Raw genomic sequence first — 22,830 nt, forward strand, 5'->3', positions numbered from 1 at the left:
AGGGGACTTACTACAGGCGGCACAGAAGGGTCTCCAGGGGAGCGGGGTTCAGCCGACATGACTGCACGCTGGCTCCGATGTACGCCGGTACACTGAGACATTCGGCGCTGCTGCGCGCGAAAATTTGACTCGGAGACGCTTCTGAATGACGTCACTTCCCCCGGCACCCGGAAGTGACGACGGCCGTTATCCTGAAGCGCTTAGGCGCGCACCCGGCGATAGCCAAACAGGCCCGGCGGGAGATCGCGACCGGGAGCAGGCTCACATATAATAATGGAGCGAGGCCTCCCTCCTTCGCCCCTGCCCAGCGTTAGTACGAAGACCGCAGGAGGGCAGGGGGAACACCCGGTAGGTGTCAGGAAGTTCCGCTTTCATCTTCATCTCCCCGCAGGGAGACTCTCTCTGCCCCTGTCCTCTGTAGGGACAGGAAACACTGGTGCTGGTGGTGGGAGGGGGGGATTTAAACCCTCTCTCTGTTCCTGCCCCTACAGAGGTCAGGGGTCAATCTCCTTGTAGCCGTCGTGGTGATGAAGTGGAAATCAAGGTGCCAGAGTCTGGAGGAAGACTGGGGAGAGGGAAATGCCAAAATGCCTGAAGTCCAGTGTCAAGTCCCCACAGTCAGTGATGGTCTGGGGTGCCATGTCAGCTGCTGGTGTTGGTCCACTGTGTTTTATCAAGGGCAGGGTCAATGCAGCTAGCTATCAGGAGATTTTGGAGCACTTCATGCTTCCATCTGCTGAAAAGCTTTATGGAGATGAAGATTTCATTTTTCAGCACGACCTGGCACCTGCTCACAGTGCCAAAACCACTGGTAAATGGTTTACTGACCATGGTATTACTGTGCTCAATTGGCCTGCCAACTCTCCTGACCTGAACCCCATAGAGAATCTGTGGGATATTGGGAAGAGAAAGTTGAGAGACGCAAGACCCAACACTCTGGATGAGCTTAAGGCCGCTATGGAAGCATCCTGGGCCTCCATAACACCTCAGCAGTGCCACAGGCTGATTGCCTCCATGCCACGCCGCATTGAAGCAGTCATTTCTGCAAAAGGATTCCCGACCAAGTATTGAGTGCATAACTGAACATCATTATTTGAAGGTTGACTTTTTTTGCAGTAAAAACACTTTTTTTTTATTGGTCGGATGAAATATGCTAATTTTTTGAGATAGGAAATTTGGGTTTTCATGAGCTGTATGCCAAAATCATCAATATTAAAACAATAAAAGGCTTGAACTCCTTCAGTTGTGTGTAATGAATCTAAAATATATGAAAGTCTAATGTTTATCAGTACATTACAGAAAATAATGAGCTTTATCACAATATGCTAATTTTTTGAGAAGGACCTGTATATATATATATATCAGAGCAATTGGAGTAATGGATGTGGAGATCTCCCTCTTGATCCATGTGAAGTACAAGGCTGTCCTGTATTATATCCTTTCTGATTTTCGTTTTTACATTAACCACCTCCCGACCGCTGTACGCAGATATGCGTCCGGGAGGTGGTTGCTTTACTCCTCCTGGACGCATATACGCGTCTTCTCGCGAGACGCGAGATTTCCTGTGAACGCGCGCGCGCTCACAGGAACGGAAGGTAAGCGAGTGGATCTCCAGCCTGCCAGCGGCGATCGTTCGCTGGCAGGCTGGAGATCCGAATTTTTTAACCCCTAACAGGTATATTAGACGCTGTTTTCATAACAGCGTCTAATATACCTCCTACCTGGTCCTCTGGTGGTCCCTTTTGTTAGGATCGACCACCAGAGGACTCAGGTAGGTCAGTACAGTCCCACCAAACACCACACTACACTACACCCCCCCCCCCCCGTCACTTATTAACCCCTTATAAACCCCTGATCACCCATGATCACCCCATATAAACTCCCTGATCACCCCCCTGTCATTGATCACCGCCCTGTCATTGATCACCCCCCTGTCATTGATCACCCCCCTGTCATTGATCACCCCCCTGTCATTGATCACCCCCCTGTCATTGATCACCCCCCTGTCATTGATCACCCCCCTGTCAGGCTCCGTTCAGACGTCCGTATGATTTTTACGGATCCACGGATACATGGATCGGATCCGCAAAAAGCATACGGACGTCTGAATGGAGCCTTACAGGGGGTGATCAATGACAGGCGGGTGATCACCCATATACACTCCCTGATCACCCCCTGTCATTGATCACCCCCCTGTAAGGCTCCATTTAGACGTCCGCATGATTTTTACGGATCCGATCCATGTATCCATGGATCCGTAAAAATCATGCGGACGTCTGAATGGAGCCTTACAGGGGGGGTGATCAGTGACAGGGGGGTGATCACCCTGATTACCCTGATCACCCCCTGTCATTGATAACCCCCCTGTAAGGCTCCATTCAGACGTCCGCATGCGTTCTGTGGATCCGATCCATGTATCCATGGATCCGTAAAAATCATGCGGACGTCTGAATGGAGCCTTACAGGGGGGGTGATTAGTGACAGGGGGGTGATCACCCTGATTACCCTGATCACCCCCTGTCATTGATAACCCCCCTGTAAGGCTCCATTCAGACGTCCGCATGCGTTCTGTGGATCCGATCCATGTATCCATGGATCCGTAAAAATCATGTGGACGTCTGAATGGAGCCTTACAGGGGGGGTGATCAGTGACAGGGGGGTGATCACCCTGATTACCCTGATCACCCCCTGTCATTGATAACCCCCCTGTAAGGCTCCATTCAGACGTCCGCATGCGTTCTGTGGATCCGATCCATGTATCCATGGATCCGTAAAAATCATGCGGACGTCTGAATGGAGCCTTACAGGGGGGGTGATTAGTGACAGGGGGGTGATCACCCTGATTACCCTGATCACCCCCTGTCATTGATAACCCCCCTGTAAGGCTCCATTCAGACGTCCGCATGCGTTCTGTGGATCCGATCCATGTATCCATGGATCCGTAAAAATCATGTGGACGTCTGAATGGAGCCTTACAGGGGGGGTGATCAGTGACAGGGGGGTGATCACCCTGATTACCCTGATCACCCCCTGTCATTGATAACCCCCCTGTAAGGCTCCATTCTGACGTCCGCATGCGTTCTGTGGATCCGATCCATGTATCCATGGATCCATAAAAAATCATGCGGATGTCTGAATGGAGCCTTACAGGGGGGGTGATCAGTGACAGGGGGGTGATCACCCTGATTACCCTGATCACCCCCTGTCTGGGATCTGGATTTTTTGTCACAATTTAGCGGAAAATGATGATTTTTCTTTTTTTTTCTTTTTTCCTTACAAAGTCTCATATTCCACTAACTTGCGACAAAAAATAAAAAATTCTAGGAACTCGCCATGCCCCTCACGGAATACCTTGGGGTGTCTTCTTTCCGAAATGGGGTCACTTGTGGGGTAGTTATACTGCCCTGGCAATTTAGGGGCCCAAATGTGTGAGAAGAACTTTGCAATCAAAATGTGTAAAAAATGCCCTGCAAAATCCGAAAGGTGCACTTTGGAATATGTGCCCCTTTGTCCACCTTGGCAGCAAAAAAGTGTGACACATCTGGTATCGCCGTACTCAGGAGAAGTTGGGCAATGTGTTTTGGGGTGTCATTTTACATATACCCATGCTGGGTGAGAAAAATATCTTGGTCAAATGCCAACTTTGTATAAAAAAATGGGAAAAGTTGTCTTTTGCCAAGATATTTTTCTCACCCAGCATGGGTATATGTAAAATGACACCCCAAAACACATTGCCCTACTTCTCCTGAGTACGGCGATACCAGATGTGTGACACTTTTTTGATGCCAAGGTGGGCAAAGGGGCACATATTCCAAAGTGCACCTTTCGGATTTCACCGGTCATTTTTTACAGATTTTGATTGCAAAGTACTTCTCACACATTTGGGCCCCTAAATTGCCAGGGCAGTATAACTACGCCACAAGTGACCCCATTTTGGAAAGAAGACACCCCAGGGTATTCCGTGAGGGGCATGGCGAGTTCCTAGAATTTTTTATTTTTTGTCGCAAGTTAGTGGAATATGAGACTTTGTAAGGAAAAAAGAGGAAAAAAGAAAAATCATCATTTTCCGCTAACTTGTGACAAAAAATAAAAAATTCTAGGAACTCGCCATGCCCCTCACGGAATACCTTGGGGTGTCTTCTTTCCAAAATGGGGTCACTTGTGGGGTAGTTATACTGCCCTGGCAATTTAGGGGCCCAAATGTGTGAGAAGTACCTTGCAATCAAAATGTGTAAAAAATGGCCTGCAAAATCCGAAAGGTGCACTTTGGAATATGTGCCCCTTTGCCCACCTTGGCTGCAAAAAAGTGTCACACATCTGGTATCGCCGTACTCAGGAGAAGTTGGGGAATGTGTTTTGGGGTGTCATTTTACATATACCCATGCTGGATGAGAGAAATATCTTGGCAAAAGACAACTTTTCCCATTTTTTTATACAAAGTTGGCATTTGACCAAGATATTTTTCTCACCCAGCATGGGTATATGTAAAATGACACCCCAAAACACATTCCCCAACTTCTCCTGAGTACGGCGATACCAGATGTGTCACACTTTTTTGCTGCCAAGGTGGGCAAAGGGGCGCATATTCCAAAGTGCACCTTTTGGATTTCACCGGTCATTTTTTACACATTTTGATTGCAAAGTTCTTCTCACACATTTGGGCCCCTAAATTGCCAGGGCAGTATAACTACGCCACAAGTGACCCCATTTTGGAAAGAAGACACCCCAAGGTATTCTGTGAGGGGCATGGTGAGTTCCTAGAATTTTTTATTTTTTGTCGCAAGTTAGTGGAATATGAGACTTTGTAAGAAAAAATAAAAAAAATAAAATCATCATCATTTTCCGCTAACTTGTGACAAAAAATAAAAAGTTCTATGAACTCACTATGCCCATCAGCGAATACCTTAGGGTGTCTACTTTCCGAAATGGGGTCATTTGTGGGGTTTTTCTACTGTTTGGGCATTGTAGAACCTCAGGAATCATGACAGGTGCTCAGAAAGTCAGAGCTGTTTCAAAAAGCGGAAATTCACATTTATGTACCATAGTTTGTAAATGCTATAACTTTACCCAAACCATTTTTTTTTTGCCCAAACATTTTTTTTTTATCAAAGACATGTAGAACAATAAATTTGGCGAAAAATTTATATATGGATGTCGTTTTTTTTGCAAAATTTTACAGCTGAAAGTGAAAAATGTCATTTTTTTGCAAAAAAATCGTTACATTTTGATTAATAACAAAAAAAGTAAAAATGTCAGCAGCAATGAAATACCACCAAATGAAAGCTCCATTAGTGAGAAGAAAAGGAGGTAAAATTCATTTGGGTGGTAAGTTGCATGACCGAGCGATAAACGGTGAAAGTAGTGTAGTGCCGAAGTGTAAAAAGTGCTCTGGTCATGAAGGGGGTTTCACCTAGCAGGGCTGAAGTGGTTAAAGGCTATGTACACCTTTGGGGGCAATTTTCTTTATTATTGCATTGTACTCATTTTGAGCTATCCAGGGGATAGGTCATCAGTAGTATAATGTCGGAAAACCCCTTTAACTAAAGGTGCAATACCAGACACGACCCATAGAGTACAGTGGTGCCGTCACTGGAAAAAAGCGGATTTTTATTTTTATTTTTTCCCCCCAACCACTTCTTTTAGGCTACATTCACACGTCAGTATTTTTCTATATCCCGAATTTCGGTCCTTTTTTTGCGGATCCGTTGTTCCTGAAAATGTTTCCGTATGTCATCCGTTTTTTTGCGGATCTGCAAAAAACTGAAACGTATAAATTTCACAAAGCAAATAAAGTTGTTTGGATTTCTTTGAAAAAAAAAAATCCCAAAAAAAGTGAATAAGTGATTTCTGTGGGCAGGATTTAATTTCCAGGAACGGATTCCGCATAAAACAGATGACAAACATAATGACATACGAATGTCTTTCGCTTTTTGCGGAACCTTTGACTTTGTATTGTACCAGGATCCGATTTTTGCGGAAAAGAATAGGACAAGTTTTATATTTAATCGGACATGCGGAACGGAACAACGGAAACAGACAGCACACATTGTGTTGTCCGATTTTTTCCAGGACCCATTGAAAATGAATGGGTCCAGAACTGGTCCTGATCTGTTCCGCAAAAAACGGAACAGATCAGGAAAGAAAAAACGGACATGTGAATGGACCCTAAAGGGAACCTGTCACCGGGATTTTGTGTATAGAGCTGAGGACATGGTTTGCTAGATGGCAGTTAGCACATCCGCAATACCCAGTCCCCATAGCTCTGTGTGCTTTTAATTGTGTAAAAAACCCGATTTGATACATATGCAAATTAACCTGAGATGAGTCCTGTCCCTGACTCATTTCACATACAGGACTCATCTCAGAATAATTTGCATATGTATCAAATCTTTTTTTTTTACACAATAAAAGCACACAGAGCTATGGGGACTGGGTATTGCGGATGTGCTAGCGGCCATCTAGCAACCCATGTCTTAAGCTCTATACACAAAATCCCGGTGACAGGTTTCCTTTAAAAGCGTCTTCCGGCTATATTTTTATTATCCAGCATAGGGGATAACTATTAGATCTGTAGGCGTCCTCCCGCCGGAACCCCCAACGATCATGAGGACCCTGTACCCTGTGGAGCCCCCGAAATGAACGGAGTGGCCAGTTGGGCATCCACTCAGCTGAGTACTGCACTTGGCGATTTCATTTCAGGGGGCTCCAAGGGATACGGGGTCCTCAGTTCTCATGATTGGTCTTACAGCTTGGGGCCCCCACCAATCTAATAGCCTTCCCCTATTTTGTGGATAAGGCCTCATGCACACAAACGTATTTTCTTTCCGTGTCCGTTCCGTTTTTTTTGCGGACAGTATACAGAACCATTCATTTCAATGGGTCCGCAAAAAAAAAAACGGAATTTACTCTGTGTGCATTCAGTTTCGTATTTCCGTTACGCAAAGAAATAGAGCATGTCCTTTTATTGTCCGCATTAAGGACAATGATAGTACTGTTCTATTACTGTCCAGCAAAATACGGAATGCACACTGGTGTCATCCGTATTTTTTGCAGACCGAAAAATACATACGGTCGGGTGCATGAGGCCTAAGGGATAACCTAATATAACCAGGATAGCCCTTTATTAGGAAATGGGTGACCAGCCGTCCACACTGTCTTTCTAGAAATCAGGAACCCTCAGCATTAAAGGAGCCGTTTTCTTTCCCCCTCCCTCCATGACCATAAAGATCTATAGTGAACGAGTCAATCTGCGCTAATGAACGGGACAAAGCCGTGTCACTGGGACTTCCCAAGCATCAGCAGATGTGAAGTGCTGCTCCGGGTAATTAACGCTGCTCTGGTATGAAGGTGTTGCTCATTTAGCACAGGTATGAGAGCAGCAGCAAATTGGAGCCAGATGTCGCCAGCCGCCTGTGTCATTCATCTCATTATACTGCCGAGGCCCGGTGCAGGAGACTCTTGTCTGACACAAGACCTACGTGTCAGCTCTGTCTGGAGCAAGTACTTATCAAACAGAAGAGATATTTCAAAAGTTGCAGTCATGCAGTGTTCGCATTCTATTCTTCTTACAGCAGACTGCCTTGAATGCACAAACCTTTCCGGTCTTAGGGGCACAATGAAATATAAAGGTAAAACTGGTACAGTCTTAAGCCTAATGCAGGCCCAGAGAGGGCGCTGCATGATACAGGGGTTCAAAGGGGGACAGAAAACTGGATCCAAAAAGTGGCAAAATTTGGTCCATGCACTTTTACAAAAAGTGGGTGGAGAGAGGCGAGGAGTATACACCTTGCTGGTGTAGATTTCAGCTCTGGGGCACAGATGCAGCACAATTAATAAGGGACGTGCAGTTCTTAATAATTGTGGGGCATCGGACGCCAGCAGGGAATAGATATGAATAGCGTGTAAAACGCTTGTCTTAATAAATGTCCCCCACAGAGAACGGACAAACCACACAGGATGGGGGATAAGCATCTGCTTGGTGGGACCTCCACCAGTCATGAGAATAGGAGCCTATAAGCCAAGAAAATCTAAGTGGTTTGCCGGAGCGTGAGCGCTGCCGCTGGATTTATTCTCTATGGGACTGACTAGTACAGATTCCCCAAGGGTTTAAATGTATGTACTTTTATTAGTAAGTCTATTGGTCACATATTTAGACTGTATATACTATACGCATGCTGACGCACTTCGGCACCGGTGTGCTCTCTCTCCATGTTTCTGTATTATTGTCCTGCACATCGCACAAGTCATTTTGCTGCTGGCACTGAAAGAGTTAATTAAATCAGTCTGATGAACACCTGAGCAGCAGGAGGGGATGTACGCCATCTTTTTAATCAAGAATCTGAGCTGTGAGACTAAACAACCACCAAAAAATAAAAAAAAACATAAAAAAGTGTCAGCCCCATAACAGGAAAAATAATCGAAAGGGCAAAGACAGCCACGGCGCCCCACCCCCTTGGCAAAGACAGCCACGGCGCCCCACCCCCCTGGCAAAGACAGCCACGGCGCCCCACCCCCTGGCAAAGACAGCCACGGCGCCCCACCCCCCTGGCAAAGACAGCCACGGCGCCCCACCCCCCTGGCAAAGACTTCCACTGCGCCCCACCCCCCGGGCAAAGACAGCCACGGCGCCCCACCCCCCTGGCAAAGACAGCCACGGCGCCCCACCCCCCTGGCAAAGACAGCCACGGCGTCCCACAGTTTTGTGGGGAATATTACCGCCAGCACAAGGAATGAACTGTGTAATGCATGGAGGAGCTGTATATGGTTGTATATAGACTACAGATTGTCAGACCAACATATTACTCCAGATGGCAAGTGCCTCCAACTCTACCGGCCCTATATTCACATCCGGTGCCCCCTGGGCCATGCATCTATAAAGGGGATTATGTGTCACCGCTCTTATGAGTTGCACCAACACACTGACATCAACACACTGACCTCATCTCCAGAGCTCGCTCTTGTGCTCCAGTCAGCAGTGACTACCATGCTGTATATACCGTACACTGCATCACCTTCTACACCGCGTGGTTTATAGAGCCAGCAGGTCCTCAGCTGCTGTCCTTCTGTCTTCTTGGCATCGCTATTAATTCTCTGCCTCCTATCAGTCAAGATGGGATTGCACTGCCCCTTCAGTCACTGGGTGAACCAGAGCGTAACAGCTCAGTGGAGTAAGGCCCCATGCACAGCCGTGTGCGGGCCGTGAAACCGCGGCCTGGATCCCTCCTGAGAGCAGGAGCGCACGGCGTCACTGGTTGCTATGACGCCGTGCGCTCCCTGCTGCCGGCACAGTACAGTAATACACCGGTATAGATCATACCAGTGTATTACTGTATTGCGGCGGCAGCAGGGAGCGCACGGCGTCATAGCAACCAGTGACGCCGTGCGCTCCTGCTCTCAGGAGGGATCCAGGCCGCGGTGCATGGGGCCTAAGGGTGTAGTTACACGTGCCGGTTGTGTTCAGATTTTTTTAATGCAGTTTTTGAAGTCAAAATCATTTACGGCTCATAAAAGGAGAATAAGCATATAGAAAAGATTCTACTTCTACTCCTGGTTGATCAACGGCATCAAGAACCACAAACAAAACCTGCCGGTGTGTATACCCCCTTACAGGGCAAGTGATAAAAACATCATATAGGACATGACAGTCTTTTTATAACAAAGCTAGAACCAGCCCTGTACCTCCCATGGATCCAGAGATCTCCCCATTCATTGCTTCACTTGTTCTGCTACATTTATTTCAAGCTAGCAGCTCAGGGGGGCGTGTCCTTTCGTTACAGTTCCCATCCTAACCAAGCTCAGGGGCGTGCCCTTTTTTTTGTAGCTCTCTCCCAGTACCTGTCACAGCAACTAACGGTAGATATGGGGAGTGACAGTTTAAACATGGAACTGAACATGTACGACCACCTCAGTAGGTGGACGTGCACATAACTACGGAGATTAAACACCAGTGGGCGCCATAATAATGAAGTAAAGAGAATATTCCACAACTGGAGCATTTAAAAGTAAATTACAAAAGTAATTTGTTTCTCCGGCTAAATTACATTAAAATACGACTAAACGGTGGCACAACTCCCTTAAGCATCATGGCCACCACTGACAAGTAGAAGCTGTGGCAGCTCCAGTATGCCACGTACATAAGTGCACATATTGGCATCATTAGTGTATTCCGTATACCGTCTGTATAAAGAACTTACTTTTGGTACATAATCACATCCGAGGAGGATTGCCAGGCCAACCAGCGACTCTCTGTCCAAACCCAGCCTGGCTTTAATGGCGGAGACCTCGTAGCAGTCCACGTGTGGATCCTGTAAAAAGGTGACAACCACATAATACGTTATAGACAGGGGTGTTAAGCCTCTTTCACACTTGCGTTGTCTGGATCCGGCGTGTACTCCACTTGCCGGAATTACACGCCGGATCCGGAAAAACGCAAGTGAACTGAAAGCATTTGAAGACGGATCCGTCTTCAAAATGCTTTCAGTGTTACTATGGCAGCCAGGACGCTATTAAAGTCCTGGTTGCCATAGTAGTAGTGGGGAGCGGGGGAGCAGTATACTTACAGTCCGTGCGGCTCCCGGGGCGCTCCAGAATGACGTCAGAGCGCCCCATGCGCATGGATGACGTGCCATGCGATCACGTCATCCATGCGCGTGGGGCGCCCTGACGTCACTCTGGAGCGCCCCGGGAGCTGCACGGACGGTAAGTATACTGCTCCCCCGCTCCCCACTACACTTTACCATGGCTGCCAGGAGTTTAGCGTCCCGGCAGCCATGGTAACCATTCAAAAAAAGCTAAACTTCGGATCCGGCAATGCGCCGAAACGACGTTTAGCTTAAGGCCAGATCCGGATTAATGCCTTTCAGAGAGCATTAATTCCGGATCCGGCCTTGCGGCAAATCTTCAGGATTTTTGGCAGGAGCAAAAAGTGCAGCATGCTGCAGTATTTTCTCCGGCCAAAAAAAACGTTCCGGTCCGGAACTGAAGACATCCTGATGCATCCTGAACGGATTTCACTCCATTCAGAATGCATTAGGATAAAACTGATCAGGATTCTTCCGGCATAGAGCCCCGACGACGGAACTCTATGCCGGAACAGAACAACGCAAGTGTGAAAGAGCCCTGAGGTGTCACATCATAGTCATATAAAACTGGAAATAGCGCTGGAATTATAGCCACTGAGTTACGCCAGAAAGGACATGCCCCTAAACTGTGATAGGGAGTTACAGCACAAAGGACACATCCCCTGAGATGCCAGCTTAAAATGAATCTAGCAGAGCAATGGGGGCAATGAATGGGGAGATCCACTTGGTGCTTTTAAACTTATAGTTGTGAGTTCTCTTAATAATGTATTAATAAAAGTGAAGTTTTAGTTTAAAGGGGTTGTCCAACTAAAAATATTCTACAGTTTTCAAACCAGCACCTGGATCTGAATACTTTTGAGGTACAGGGCCGGTTCTAGCTTTGTTAGAAACCTACTGTCATGTACTGTGTGGTGTCTCATTTTCATTTTTTATACTAATCATGGGATAACCCCTTTAAGAATAGGGTGGATTCATTGGATCTAATCCCCTCATAGGGGGAACTGGACATGTAAGAAAAGCTTAGTGCATATCCAAACCACCCTAAAGGCTCTTTTTTGTAAATAATATTTCTTAATGAATAGGCCCTGCAGGGCATTTAATCCCCTCGGGCACTGCTCAGAGAATTCTATTACTGGAAAACTGACAACTTTCTGTGCAAAGGGCCAAAGACCTCAGTAAGGGTGCGCTGAGCAGGTGTCAGATATCCAGTACTGGGAATATCCGCTGTCCTCACTGACTACACAGCACTGCCACCTACTGGAAGAATGGGGAACCTCAACGGTAATCGATTTCTTTTCTTCATTCGTTTAGTAATGAGTTATATCAAATACAATTATTATTACCCATCTAATAAGGGCCATTTTTTCACTCCCTTTCCCGCTAAGCCACCCTCACATATGAGCTGGAAAACCGAAAAAGGTAATAAGAATTCCGTTTTTTTCTTTTTTTTGGAGCATTTCTTTCATAAAGAGGGAGGCAAAGAGGATGCAATGCAATGCGCCATTTTACGACAAGATCTAGGTGCAATCACTGTAAATTTGTCGGAAAAAAAAATGAGACAAGCCTATTGGTCAGGTAATGAGGACGTATTACTGCACAACCGGGCAATACTGCCATTCAGGAGTCTGGAAAGCTGGGTCAGAACTGATGTGTGAGCAACAAGCCACATTAGTCACTACCCAGCTTTCCCAGGAACAGATAGAAATTGTATTTTACTTCTAGCAACTACAGCATTTTGTCCACTAGGGGCAGCATTCCATTATAGTCTATGGAGAAAGACTCTGGGCAGCTGCCAGCTCTGGATCATAAGCATTAAGATGGAGCAAGAATACGGATCCGTGCGGGTTTCTAGGTTGTACGTCTTGTAGAGGGACAGACTGCGCTCCTACCTTCACATTCATGGTGAAATTCCTGTATACAGTCTGAGCGCCATAGAGAAAGACGTCCCCATCGTTGGTGATGCATCCATCCACGTAGCCATTCGCATCAAGGTACGCACACATTGCCTCTGCTTCTCCAGCCGCCTGGACCCATGGCACCCCCAAGCAATCCAGCATGCGGAGGCACTGAGGAAAGGGAAGCCGGACAGAAGATTAAACACTTCCATCAGTTCATGTGTTATTCCATGTCTATGGTGCCAGGAGAAATGGGCGTCCAATGTCCTGGGGTATCTGTGTAAGGGCTAATGCACACAGCCGTTGCCCAGCTATGGCTGTATTGCGGCCCAGATACGGCGGGTATGCAATACACGGGCACCAACCATGTGCGTCCCGCATCACGAATGCGGACCCATTCGGCTGAATGGGTCCGCAATCTGGGAGATGCGGTGCGGAAGCACAAATTGGAACCCCACGGAAGCACTACGGAGTGCATCCGTGGTGTTTGTCCGTGCCTCCGCACAGCAAAAAAAAAAATAGAAGAGGTTCTATTTTTTTACGGTGTGGATGGATCACGGACCCATTCAGGTGGAATGGGTCTCGATCTGTCTTGGCCGCCGCATGGATGTTGCCCGTGCAATGGGGACTGCAAATTGTGGTCCCCAATGCACGGAACGGCCGCGTGCATGAGCCCTAAGGCTGTGTTCACCTCACGTTTTTGCCCCGTGTTTAACTCATACAGTAAACTGATATCATAACATGGCATCTGTCCCCGTAGAGTTCCATTATATATAGATTAAAAAAAAAAAAAAAAAAAAAAAAAAAAATGGATTCTGCAGGATGGAAAGCGTAAGCGTACTGCACTTTTGCATCCTTTTTTTCCCCCCCAAAGTCGGACAAAAACATGATGTGAACAGCCCCTTAAAGACAGAGGCCAGGGAGAGAAGATCACCATTTTTCCCACAGGATGTGTGTCGAGGGGTAGGTTCATGGTTCTACATATGAGGCACATAGGCCTAATCAGTGCCCGCGCTAGAAATAATGTTGCCATATAGTGTACAAGTACAATGCTGCCATACAGTAGCCATAACTAATGCAATATTGTACAATAAACGCCCACGGCATGCAAAACTGTATATAAAAGTCTGTACACATAGAAGTCACACCAAAACCTATGTAATGTCCCTACGTAGAACAGTTCTGCCTGTCAGATCCAAAAGTTCGGCGCTCACTGCGGAGGAGGTATGGGCGGCTTCGGCCCTCCACAGAGTTGTGCCGCTGTGCAGAAAAACGCAATCCCCCTCACATCGTTTTTACAAGATAAGCACTTTTTAAATGGGAGTTTAATAAAGCCTTTAATATAAGCAGACTCCTTACAGTCTCACGCGATGCTGCGGCGCCATCTGTCGGTGCAGCTAAAGACATACCCCGCCTCGTATGACGGGACAGTATTGGCCAGGCTGTGTGAGGGGGATCGCGTTTTTCTGCACTATAGAAAGACATTGCATAGGATTTTCCATGCCGTGGACATTAATGAGCAGTAGGCGTCCATATGAAGTAATTGTATTAGAGTGGAGCCAGCACCGCTGGGCATTTTATCTTTACTGACTTTATACATGTCCTATTGTTCACATGAAAGGGGTTGTCCAAAATTAGAAAACATGGCTGCTTTCTTCCAAAAACAGCACCACCCCTGTCCATGGGTTGTGTCTGGTTTTGCAGCTCCGCTCCAATGAATTCAATGGGGAAGAGCTGCAATACTGCAAACAACCTGTGGACAGGGGTGGTGCCGTTTTTGGAAGAAAGCAACCATGTTTTTCTAATCCTGGACAACCCCTTTAACAATAGCCATAGTCCCCCCCCAATAACAACGTCATCGGAATACTCTGGTAAATAATGCCGCCATAGCCCTCACAGCTCTCCCTGTATATAGTATTGCCACCTATACACCAGCAGCAGTGCCAGCAGACAATAGTGTCAGCAGAGTGCCCCTTATAAAGAGCCATTCATAGATAATGCTGCTGGTATAAGGCAGTGGTATAACCTGTGGTGGTCTGGGGCATCAATGTGGTTATCAAGCTGGTCGGGATGCCAGGGAGTATCATGCATAGGTCTCGTTAATTAGAATGGGACCCGGCACGAAATCTGTTGAGTGTTGGACAGCTGCCTGGACAACCTGACCACCCTGTGTGCTGTTGTGTATGCCTCACAGTCCTTTTAATGGCTACATCCACGGTGGTCTAGGGTGGTGAAGTGGTAGGAATGATGTTAAAAGTAGTTACGAGAAAGGAAAAAAATATATATATAAAAATACAGAATCTAGAGCAGTGATCTCCGACCGGTGACCCTCAGATGCTGCAAAACTACAACTCCCAGCATGGTCGGGGCAGCCAACATCTAGAAGGCCGCATGATGGAGATCACTGGTCTAGAGGAATCCTTGACTTTCATGAGCACATCTAATGGCTGATGGGCACTCACCTCTTTCAGAACTGACTTGAAGTAGGAGCGTCCAGGTCTTGCAGGGGCGCTTTTCTTCGAGGCGCCGTACCTCATCTTATTCCTCTTGTTCATGGTGTCAGCTTTAACCTTCGGAGCTTCGCCCTCAGTGACAAACACCAACTTCACACCCATTGAATTCAATGAGGAGACGCGGAAGAAAAGGTTCCTGGGAAAACCACAATGCGACATGGGTAACAATTAGAGAAAACCGAAGAGCCTTACCGCCAAGCGCTCCCCTGCTTACAGGGAACAATAGACGGCACAGAAAATGGAAAAAACTGGAGATTTATAGAGATGAATAAAGAAGCACTCCCATCTTAGACCTTTATGGCATATTAGATTTAATGGCTGAGGGTCTTAGAGGTGGGAATAGAGGTCCCCCGACCCTCCATTTACGTAGTAAACAAACAGAGAGCTGGTCAGGAGTTATGGAAGTGATATAGCACACCACTACCAAGATGCCCCCTCACCAAGATATGCCATAAATGTCCGAGTTGGGGTAGATTTATCAAAATGGGTGTAAAGGAAAAATGGCTTAGTTGCCCATAGCAACCGATCAGATTCCACCTTCCATTTTCCAGAGCTCCTTTGGAAAATGAATGGTGGATTCTGATTGGTTGCTATGGGCAACTAAGCCATTTTTCCTTTACACCCATTTCGATAAATCTCCAATCTGCAGATATTGGTAGCACATTGCTATGACAAGCCACTAATGGCCAGGAGGAGGGGGTCTGACCAATGGGACCCCCCACCGCCAATCAATTATGGAGTATAATGGCTGAACATGTGGCAAGTCTGAGATTACAGAGGTCAGACGCCCCTTCCCCATCAGACTTTACGGGCAGATCCAAACGTATTCATTGCACACGTCCGCAAGTGTGGTCCGCATCCGTTCCGCAATTGTGCGGACCCATTCATTCTCTATGGGGACGGAATGGATGCGGAGAGCAGACTATGTGCTCTCCGCATCCGCATTTCCGGAGCGCGGCCCCGACCTTCCCGGTCCGCGGCTTCCGAAAAAAATAGAAGAAGATGTCCTATTCTTGTCCGCAATTGCGGATAAGAATAGGTAGTTCTATAGGGGTGCCGGCCGGGTGTATTGCGGATTCGCAATTTGCGGATCCGCAATACACTACGGACGTGTGAATGGACCCTAAGTGGCAAACAACGGATCCACAAAATACAGATACCGTCCATGTGCACTCCACGTTTCCCTCACTTCCATCCATAAAAATGGCTATTCTCTGCAGTGCGGATCAGAATAGGACACGTAAAAGGAACCGCAAAAAAAATATGGAGGCGCGCACGGCCCTACAGAAATTAATCCACAAAAAATGCAGATGGCACATGGATGAACAATACGGTCGTGTACATGAGACCTAATGAAAATTTCACACATACTTTTAGTATATTTTCCTCTTTGCTTTCAAGATCTCTGCTTGCTGTCAATCAATGGGAACTTTCATTGTTAACTGCAAGAAGATAAGGATATGGCTACACTGGCTGCAGTCAGGATAGTAGTTTAGCACTGATCCCATAGAAATGAATGGGCTCGCAACGCGTCTCGCATGTTTGCGGTGACCCTGACACGCTAGTGGCAAAAAAAAATCCAGCAGTGTTCAGCGAGTCTAATTAATTTCTATGGGATCACCGCTATACTGTGATGCCCCTGCGAGCCAGGCTGCGACCAGTGACTCTGTAGCTTTAAAGGGGTATTCCCATCTTGGACACTGGGGGAGGGGGCATTTCTCTAGGATATGCACCTAATGTCTGAGAGGTGCGAGTCCCAGAGGCGGACACTCGGGCCGGCGCTTGGCTGTTTTCGGAAGTCCCATGGAAATAAATGGGAAGCGCACTGCACAAGCGCGGCCACTGCTCCGTTCACTTCTATCGGACACCAGAGAGAGACAGCACTCGGCTATTTTCTGCAGTCCCATTAAAATTTAATGGAGGGCGGCCGTGCGCCCTCTGGCACTTTGCGGGCTCCGTTCTAAGTATAGGTGCAGGTCCCACTACGTTACCACTGCTCAATTCAAATGGGGAGCACGGCCCCCTGTCCCCGTGATTGGTGGTGGTCCGACCGCGGGGACTGTGGATAGGGGATAAGTTGTCCTCTTGGGACAACCCCTTTAAGGCTTCTGGATCTTTCTCCTGTAAGGACACTCACCTGAGATGAGGTTTGGCTACAACGCGACCATTTGCTTCACAGATTGCGCTTCACAAACCCAAATGCTCAAATCCACAGCGAGGGTCTTCCCAGCGAGACTCTGTAATGGGACGTGCTTCTTCACTGGCTCCAGGATTGGCCACAGCTCGTGGACCCCCATGGTGCTTCGCTACATCCACACCTGGTCCCCTAAACATGAAGAGCACCGAGTATCAGACTGCGAACCCAGAAGAGCGACATTACGGAGCGGAACCCCGCTCACACTGAAAAATGGTTCTATTGTGGTCAGACTTTTTAACCATTTAGGGGGGGGGGGGGGGGGGGGGTCTTCCGGGATTTTTATACTGATGACCTATCCTCTGGATCGGTGAGCATCCGACACCCGGGATCCCCGCTAATCAGCTGTTTGTGAAAGCACCGGTGCTCGCAGTAGCGCCACGACCTTCTCTCAGCGCAGTACATTGTATAGAGGTTGTGCTTGGTTTCGCATCTCAGCCCCATTCACTTGAGCTGCGCCTAGGGCATGTGACCGATGAATGTGACGTCACATGGGCTAGGTCGGAAAAGGCGTCTTCTCAAACAGCTGATCGGCGGAGGGGCCGGATGTCGGACCCCCCCCACGATCAGATACTGATGACTTATCCTGAGGGTAGGTCATCAGTTAAAAATCCCAGAAAACCTATTTGAGGTGCACCTGTCCAAAGAGGCCCACATTACCCTACAATCTAGTGGATACCGAGAGTATTTCTACTGCAGAAAATCGGCACCGTGCTGTGGATCTCCATCCTTGGGCCTCATTCACCGGAAGTGTCCTTTAGGCTATGGCTACACCGCAACATGTATTGTAATGATAGTCTAAGGTGTTGCGCTGCGCTGTGAAGTCGCAAAAAAAACATTCAAATTGAATTTTTGCGCGACTGTCGTGTCACAGTATGACACAGCGCGACACCACAGACTATCTTTACAATACATGTTGCAATGTAGTTGTACCTTTTTTGTCGCCGTGTAGCCCTAGCCTTAATGGCGCAGTCACTGCAATGAAAGGCCGTGCAGCCTCCCATTGAAAACAATAGGAGGTGGATACTGTGCCATGTGAGAACAGAGACTTGGGCAGATCTACGGCAAAATCCACAGTATGTTCAGTCACGTGTGGAGGGACCTTCCGGTAAAACAGTGACCAAAAAAACGCATGCATTACAAGAGGACTGTGCCATTGAAACAGCTGTGGATTGCACCTCTCACCCGTCAGTGTCCAAATCCGTGAAAAGGTGGTCAGTGATGGCTCCATGAAGGATCTGTGTGTGGTCGGTGTGTACTTTTTTTTTTGCTGTCCATGCGTCATCCGTGTTTCACGGACACTGTGCAGCTGAAAATTAACTTTAAAAGCATCTCTTCCTAATCACCGGTGAAATACGGATGAAAGACGGATAACATCCATGTTGCATCCGTTGTTTTCACGGACCCATAGACCATAATAGAGCACGCATCTGTGCTAACGGACAAAACAAAGCATGCATCCGTGCTAAAACACGGATGTGTGAATACACACATTAAAACGAATGGGTACATACATGTGCTGTCCGTGGAGAACACATAAAGCACACGTCCGTGAATCACTGACCTGTGAATGAGGCTTGAGAAATCCGCAGTATAAGGCCTCGTTCACATTTCTGTTTTTCACGGACGTGTGCCATCTTCTGTGGACAGAACACTTACCCGATTGATTTAAATGTGTCTGTTCACCGGGACATCCACTACTGACCCGTGACCAAGCACGCCTATTGAAGTCTAGGGGTCCGTGAAAATCACTGACACACATCCGTGTTGCGTCCGTTTTTCAATATAGAGTATAGGAGATTCTTTGGAAATTAATTTTCAGCTGTGCAACGTCAGTGAATTATGGATGACACATGGAGGGTAAAAAACGGACACACGGATCCTTCACGGACATCTTCAAGGATGAGACACGTACGTTTTTTTCCACTGATGTGACACCAACAGGGAAATGTAATCGAGGCCTAAATTGACATGCTGCAGATTTCACATCTCTACTGCAGGTCAGTTTAGTGGATGAGATTTCTTAAAATCCTGTCCACTTTGCTGGGACGGTACAAGTGTAACGCCCCAGCGTGGCATTACCACTCCTACGCCCTGCTTCTATCTGTGTATGCGCATATCACCTCATCTATGCATTTATTTCCAGGTCCTGTATAATGTGCATATCTATTTCTATGCAACTGGTTATGTTCACGTGTAATGTGCCTGGTTCACCAGCAGGTGGCAGCAAACATGGCAGAGCTACAGGCACATAGAATAGAGCTTTCCATTCCATTCTAACCCCCTCTGTGGAGGAGTGGGCGAGTTCCACTTCCTGCAGGAAGGGTGGGGACCAGTTAAGTTGCAGTCTAGCTTACCCCCTGCTAGGGGAAGGAAGCAAGTGCTGGGCACGTTACTGCGGGACGTGCCCATGTCCAAGCCAGCTAGAGCACCTTCAGCTCAGCTGGACATGGAGGCCAAAGCTTAGAGCCTCAGAAGCCAGGAAGAAAGTTCCCTGGTATAACTTAAGAGACAGTTATCCTGTCAGCACAGCAGAGCCAGAGAGCAACAGATGTAGCAGAGTTGAGTTTGCCTGCCAGAGTTTTAATGCTAAAGCCTGCTGGGACCAAGACAAAGTTTGAAGATAGTTTCTGATGAACGTTTTCCAAAGCAAAGCTGCTATTCAACTTCATCACAAGGTCTGGACTCAATTCTACAAACTCCTCAACTATACCCCCCTATTTGCTACTTCGGAGCCAACGCCTAGGGTTCAGTCATATCCAGGTAGGAGCACCGTGACACAAAACATTAAGGGACATTTTGGGCCACCCTATACCACTCGCCTATTCCTACACCTGGGTACTCGGGTCATCTTTAGGGTCCCAGGAAGCGGACCATTGCACAAGGCTGTAGATCTGTAGCACGAAAATCCGGGATGGCAAATCCAAAGTGCATCCTCCGTGTGTGAACATACCGTACTGTCAATCTGCCAAACATCTGTCTAGATGTAGAAACTATACAGGAAGGGAAGGAGGGGGATGCAATGCAGATTTTCTTTCTATTGGGAAAATGTCTAAAAACTGGGACATAAAACTGGAGAATGGGAGCGGCACTGCAATCACCAGCTCTGTATACTAGATAATGGACATGGCTGCCTTGTGCACGAGCTACTTCCAAACAGCTGATCGGTGGGAGGTGCAGGATCCCTGCCCATCTGATACGGATCCTACAGATAGCTCATCAATGGGGAAATCTGGTAGAACCCCTTTAAGGCCCCTTTCAGACGAGCGGGTGTCACACTGCGGACTCGCAGCACCTGTCCTGACCTTCCAGCACTGCCGGGGTCACATATCATTATATTGATTTATGATGCTATGTAACCCTTAGAGGTCTGGAATGTACTGGCTGTCAGTGTTATCCAATACATTCCAGAACTGTAAGGTTTACATAGCATCATAAATCAATATAGTGTCATGTGACCCTGGCAGTGCTGGAAGGTCAGGACGGGTGCTGCGCTATAAGTACGCAGCGTGACACCCGCTTGTCTGAAAGGGGCCTTAAAGGGGTTAGAGCATCAACAACATCCCCTTTTATATTACAGTCGATTTTCACAGGGAAAGCTTTCTCTCCATTCTTGCTCTTAAAGGCCCCACGCAGGAATCCCCCCCTATAACATCACTATGAAAGCAGTTATCTACATAAGACAACCCCTTTAACATTTTTAAATGTGGGGAAAGGATGCAAGCAATCTGCCATATTGGAATACTTGCAACAGAGGGGAGGGGGAAGGAGTATTGGGGTCTCTGGGATTATCCAAAAACTAAAAGTCTCGTGGAGCCCCCCAATAGACTGAAGAGTGGACCCCTGGGCTCTGGACACCCTTAGGGTTATCAGATGACTCCTCTGCTTAAAAAAAAACGTAATCATTTTAATAATTTCCCCAAGGGAGGAGCTTCACTCAGGGTCTTCATAGAGTGACTAAAGGATAGGATGTAGATCTTATATAAATGCTCCTTCTTCTGTAATTAATATGCAAATGAGCCCCTAAAGCATAACATCAGCGCTTAGTGGCCCCCACTCCTCAGCAATGCCATGATCTCACCTAGTAATGACACAGTGTGAGCCCTACAGCTGTCCTCCGCCCGTCCCCGGCATTGTCATCACCGTGCACACACCATTTCCCGCCTACTAACTTGAATTGCAAAGCTCCTATCACAAAGCAGCTCGACTTCCGGCAGACGTCACATGACAGGAATGACGTAACGTGAAACTGCTCTATTAGATTCCTATGGTTCGCACTCCTGCTGAGATATGAGGTGTGTATGTACAAGCAGGACTGCAGTGATCAGCATGCATGACTCCATCTATCTATCCATCATATATCTAATCTACAACCCCCTCCGCTCATATTTAGTATTTTGTTTAAACAATTTTTTTCATGTTTTATTAAATGAACATTTTTCAAACATACTAAATTATATTTTACATTTATTTCATGGGTTGTAATGATGAAGAGAATGCCTATATGTCCAGATTTTTTGCACTATAAAAAAATATAATGTATTATTGGGGGCAAAGGAACCGGTGTCAGCAACCTTCGGCACTCCAGCTGTGGGTGAAACTACAACTCCCAGCATGCTCAGTTCAGTTCTATGGGAATACCGAGAATATCCAAGCAAGTGTGCATGCTGGGAGATGTAGTTTCACCACAGCTGGAGACGGAGTGCCTAGAGTGTACGGGCTCAGTTCCTCCAGATGAAGCACTAGGACTCCAGAAACATGTCTCCCGGTTCTGGGGACATGTAGAGACCGCAGGGTTCATCCTCTAGTGACTGGACACTGTCTGGCGGCGCTGATGACGTGCTTCCGGCTGATTGGCAGCTGAGGGTGGGCGGGGCTTGGTCTCCCGCGGTCTGTGGCAAGTTTGGACTTGTGCTGCGGAGCCGCGGCGGTCGCGTGTAACGGTGACAGACGGCGGCGCCCTGGAGCCGGAAGTGGAGGTGAGCGGTGCCCCGGGCTGGTGCTCGTTATGTCGGAGGCAGCCCCGGCTTATGTTATAACGGGAAAGGCGGGTTTCCGTCATCTGCGGGACCCCAGACCGAGCGTTACCGGCCCCACAGACCTGAATGGAAACCGATCAAGAAACGCGCGACCGCCTCTCTCCGCACTTTATCAACCTCTCTGCTTGCTGTCAGTGAATGGAAACCTTCATTGTTGACGTCCACAGAGTGAACATCAGGGTCCGGCCACAGTTACACAGTGACTTGTGCAAGCTTTGGGTCCAAATAAGGTTTCAATTCACTGACAGGCAAGCAGAGCTGTTGAAAATGGAAACAAATAATATAAGAAAACTGCGGAACTTTCAATGTTATAAAGAACAAACCTCCTTATTAGATTTTTATCTGTGCCCCAAAATAGTTTTAAAATATACTATTTCCCCGCCCCATCGCCCACCGCTGTCATTCTGACCCCGCCCCCCAATGCGATGCCTGCTGAGGGGTCACTGGTCACCCTCTTCAATAAGGAGAGCAGCAGATCAGGGGATTTTATCTATTTATTTTTTAACCCATTGTGTGCTCTATATATATATATATATATATATATATATATATATATATATATATATAATTAATACTAATAGAAAACCCCTTTAAAAAGAAAAAAGGGGA

The 22,830-nt window shown here is 47.2% G+C and overlaps 2 protein-coding genes across 2 annotated transcripts in view; one reads left to right on the forward strand and one right to left on the reverse strand.

Annotated features, from left to right (window-relative positions):
* The window catches only part of GEN1 (GEN1 Holliday junction 5' flap endonuclease), a 44,299-nt gene extending 22,955 nt beyond the window's left edge, over positions 1 to 21,344 (reverse strand). Inside the window, 6 exon segments of the mRNA XM_044292333.1 lie at positions 10,194 to 10,304; positions 12,470 to 12,646; positions 14,938 to 15,124; positions 17,126 to 17,150; positions 17,153 to 17,314; positions 21,264 to 21,344. Of these exon segments, the coding sequence (XP_044148268.1) occupies positions 10,194 to 10,304; positions 12,470 to 12,646; positions 14,938 to 15,124; positions 17,126 to 17,150; positions 17,153 to 17,285 (633 nt within the window). The 5' untranslated portion in view covers positions 17,286 to 17,314; positions 21,264 to 21,344.
* A 702-nt stretch (positions 21,345 to 22,046) lies between these two features.
* Positions 22,047 to 22,830, forward strand: part of SMC6 (structural maintenance of chromosomes 6) — a 69,109-nt gene continuing 68,325 nt past the window's right edge. The window contains exon 1 of the mRNA XM_044290196.1: positions 22,047 to 22,161. The gene's annotated coding sequence lies outside the window, so the exon portion shown is untranslated. The remainder of the gene's footprint in view (positions 22,162 to 22,830) is intronic.

This window comes from Bufo gargarizans, chromosome 4, assembly GCF_014858855.1.
Source record: "Bufo gargarizans isolate SCDJY-AF-19 chromosome 4, ASM1485885v1, whole genome shotgun sequence".
In the NCBI taxonomy this organism is placed as follows: domain Eukaryota; kingdom Metazoa; phylum Chordata; class Amphibia; order Anura; family Bufonidae; genus Bufo; species Bufo gargarizans.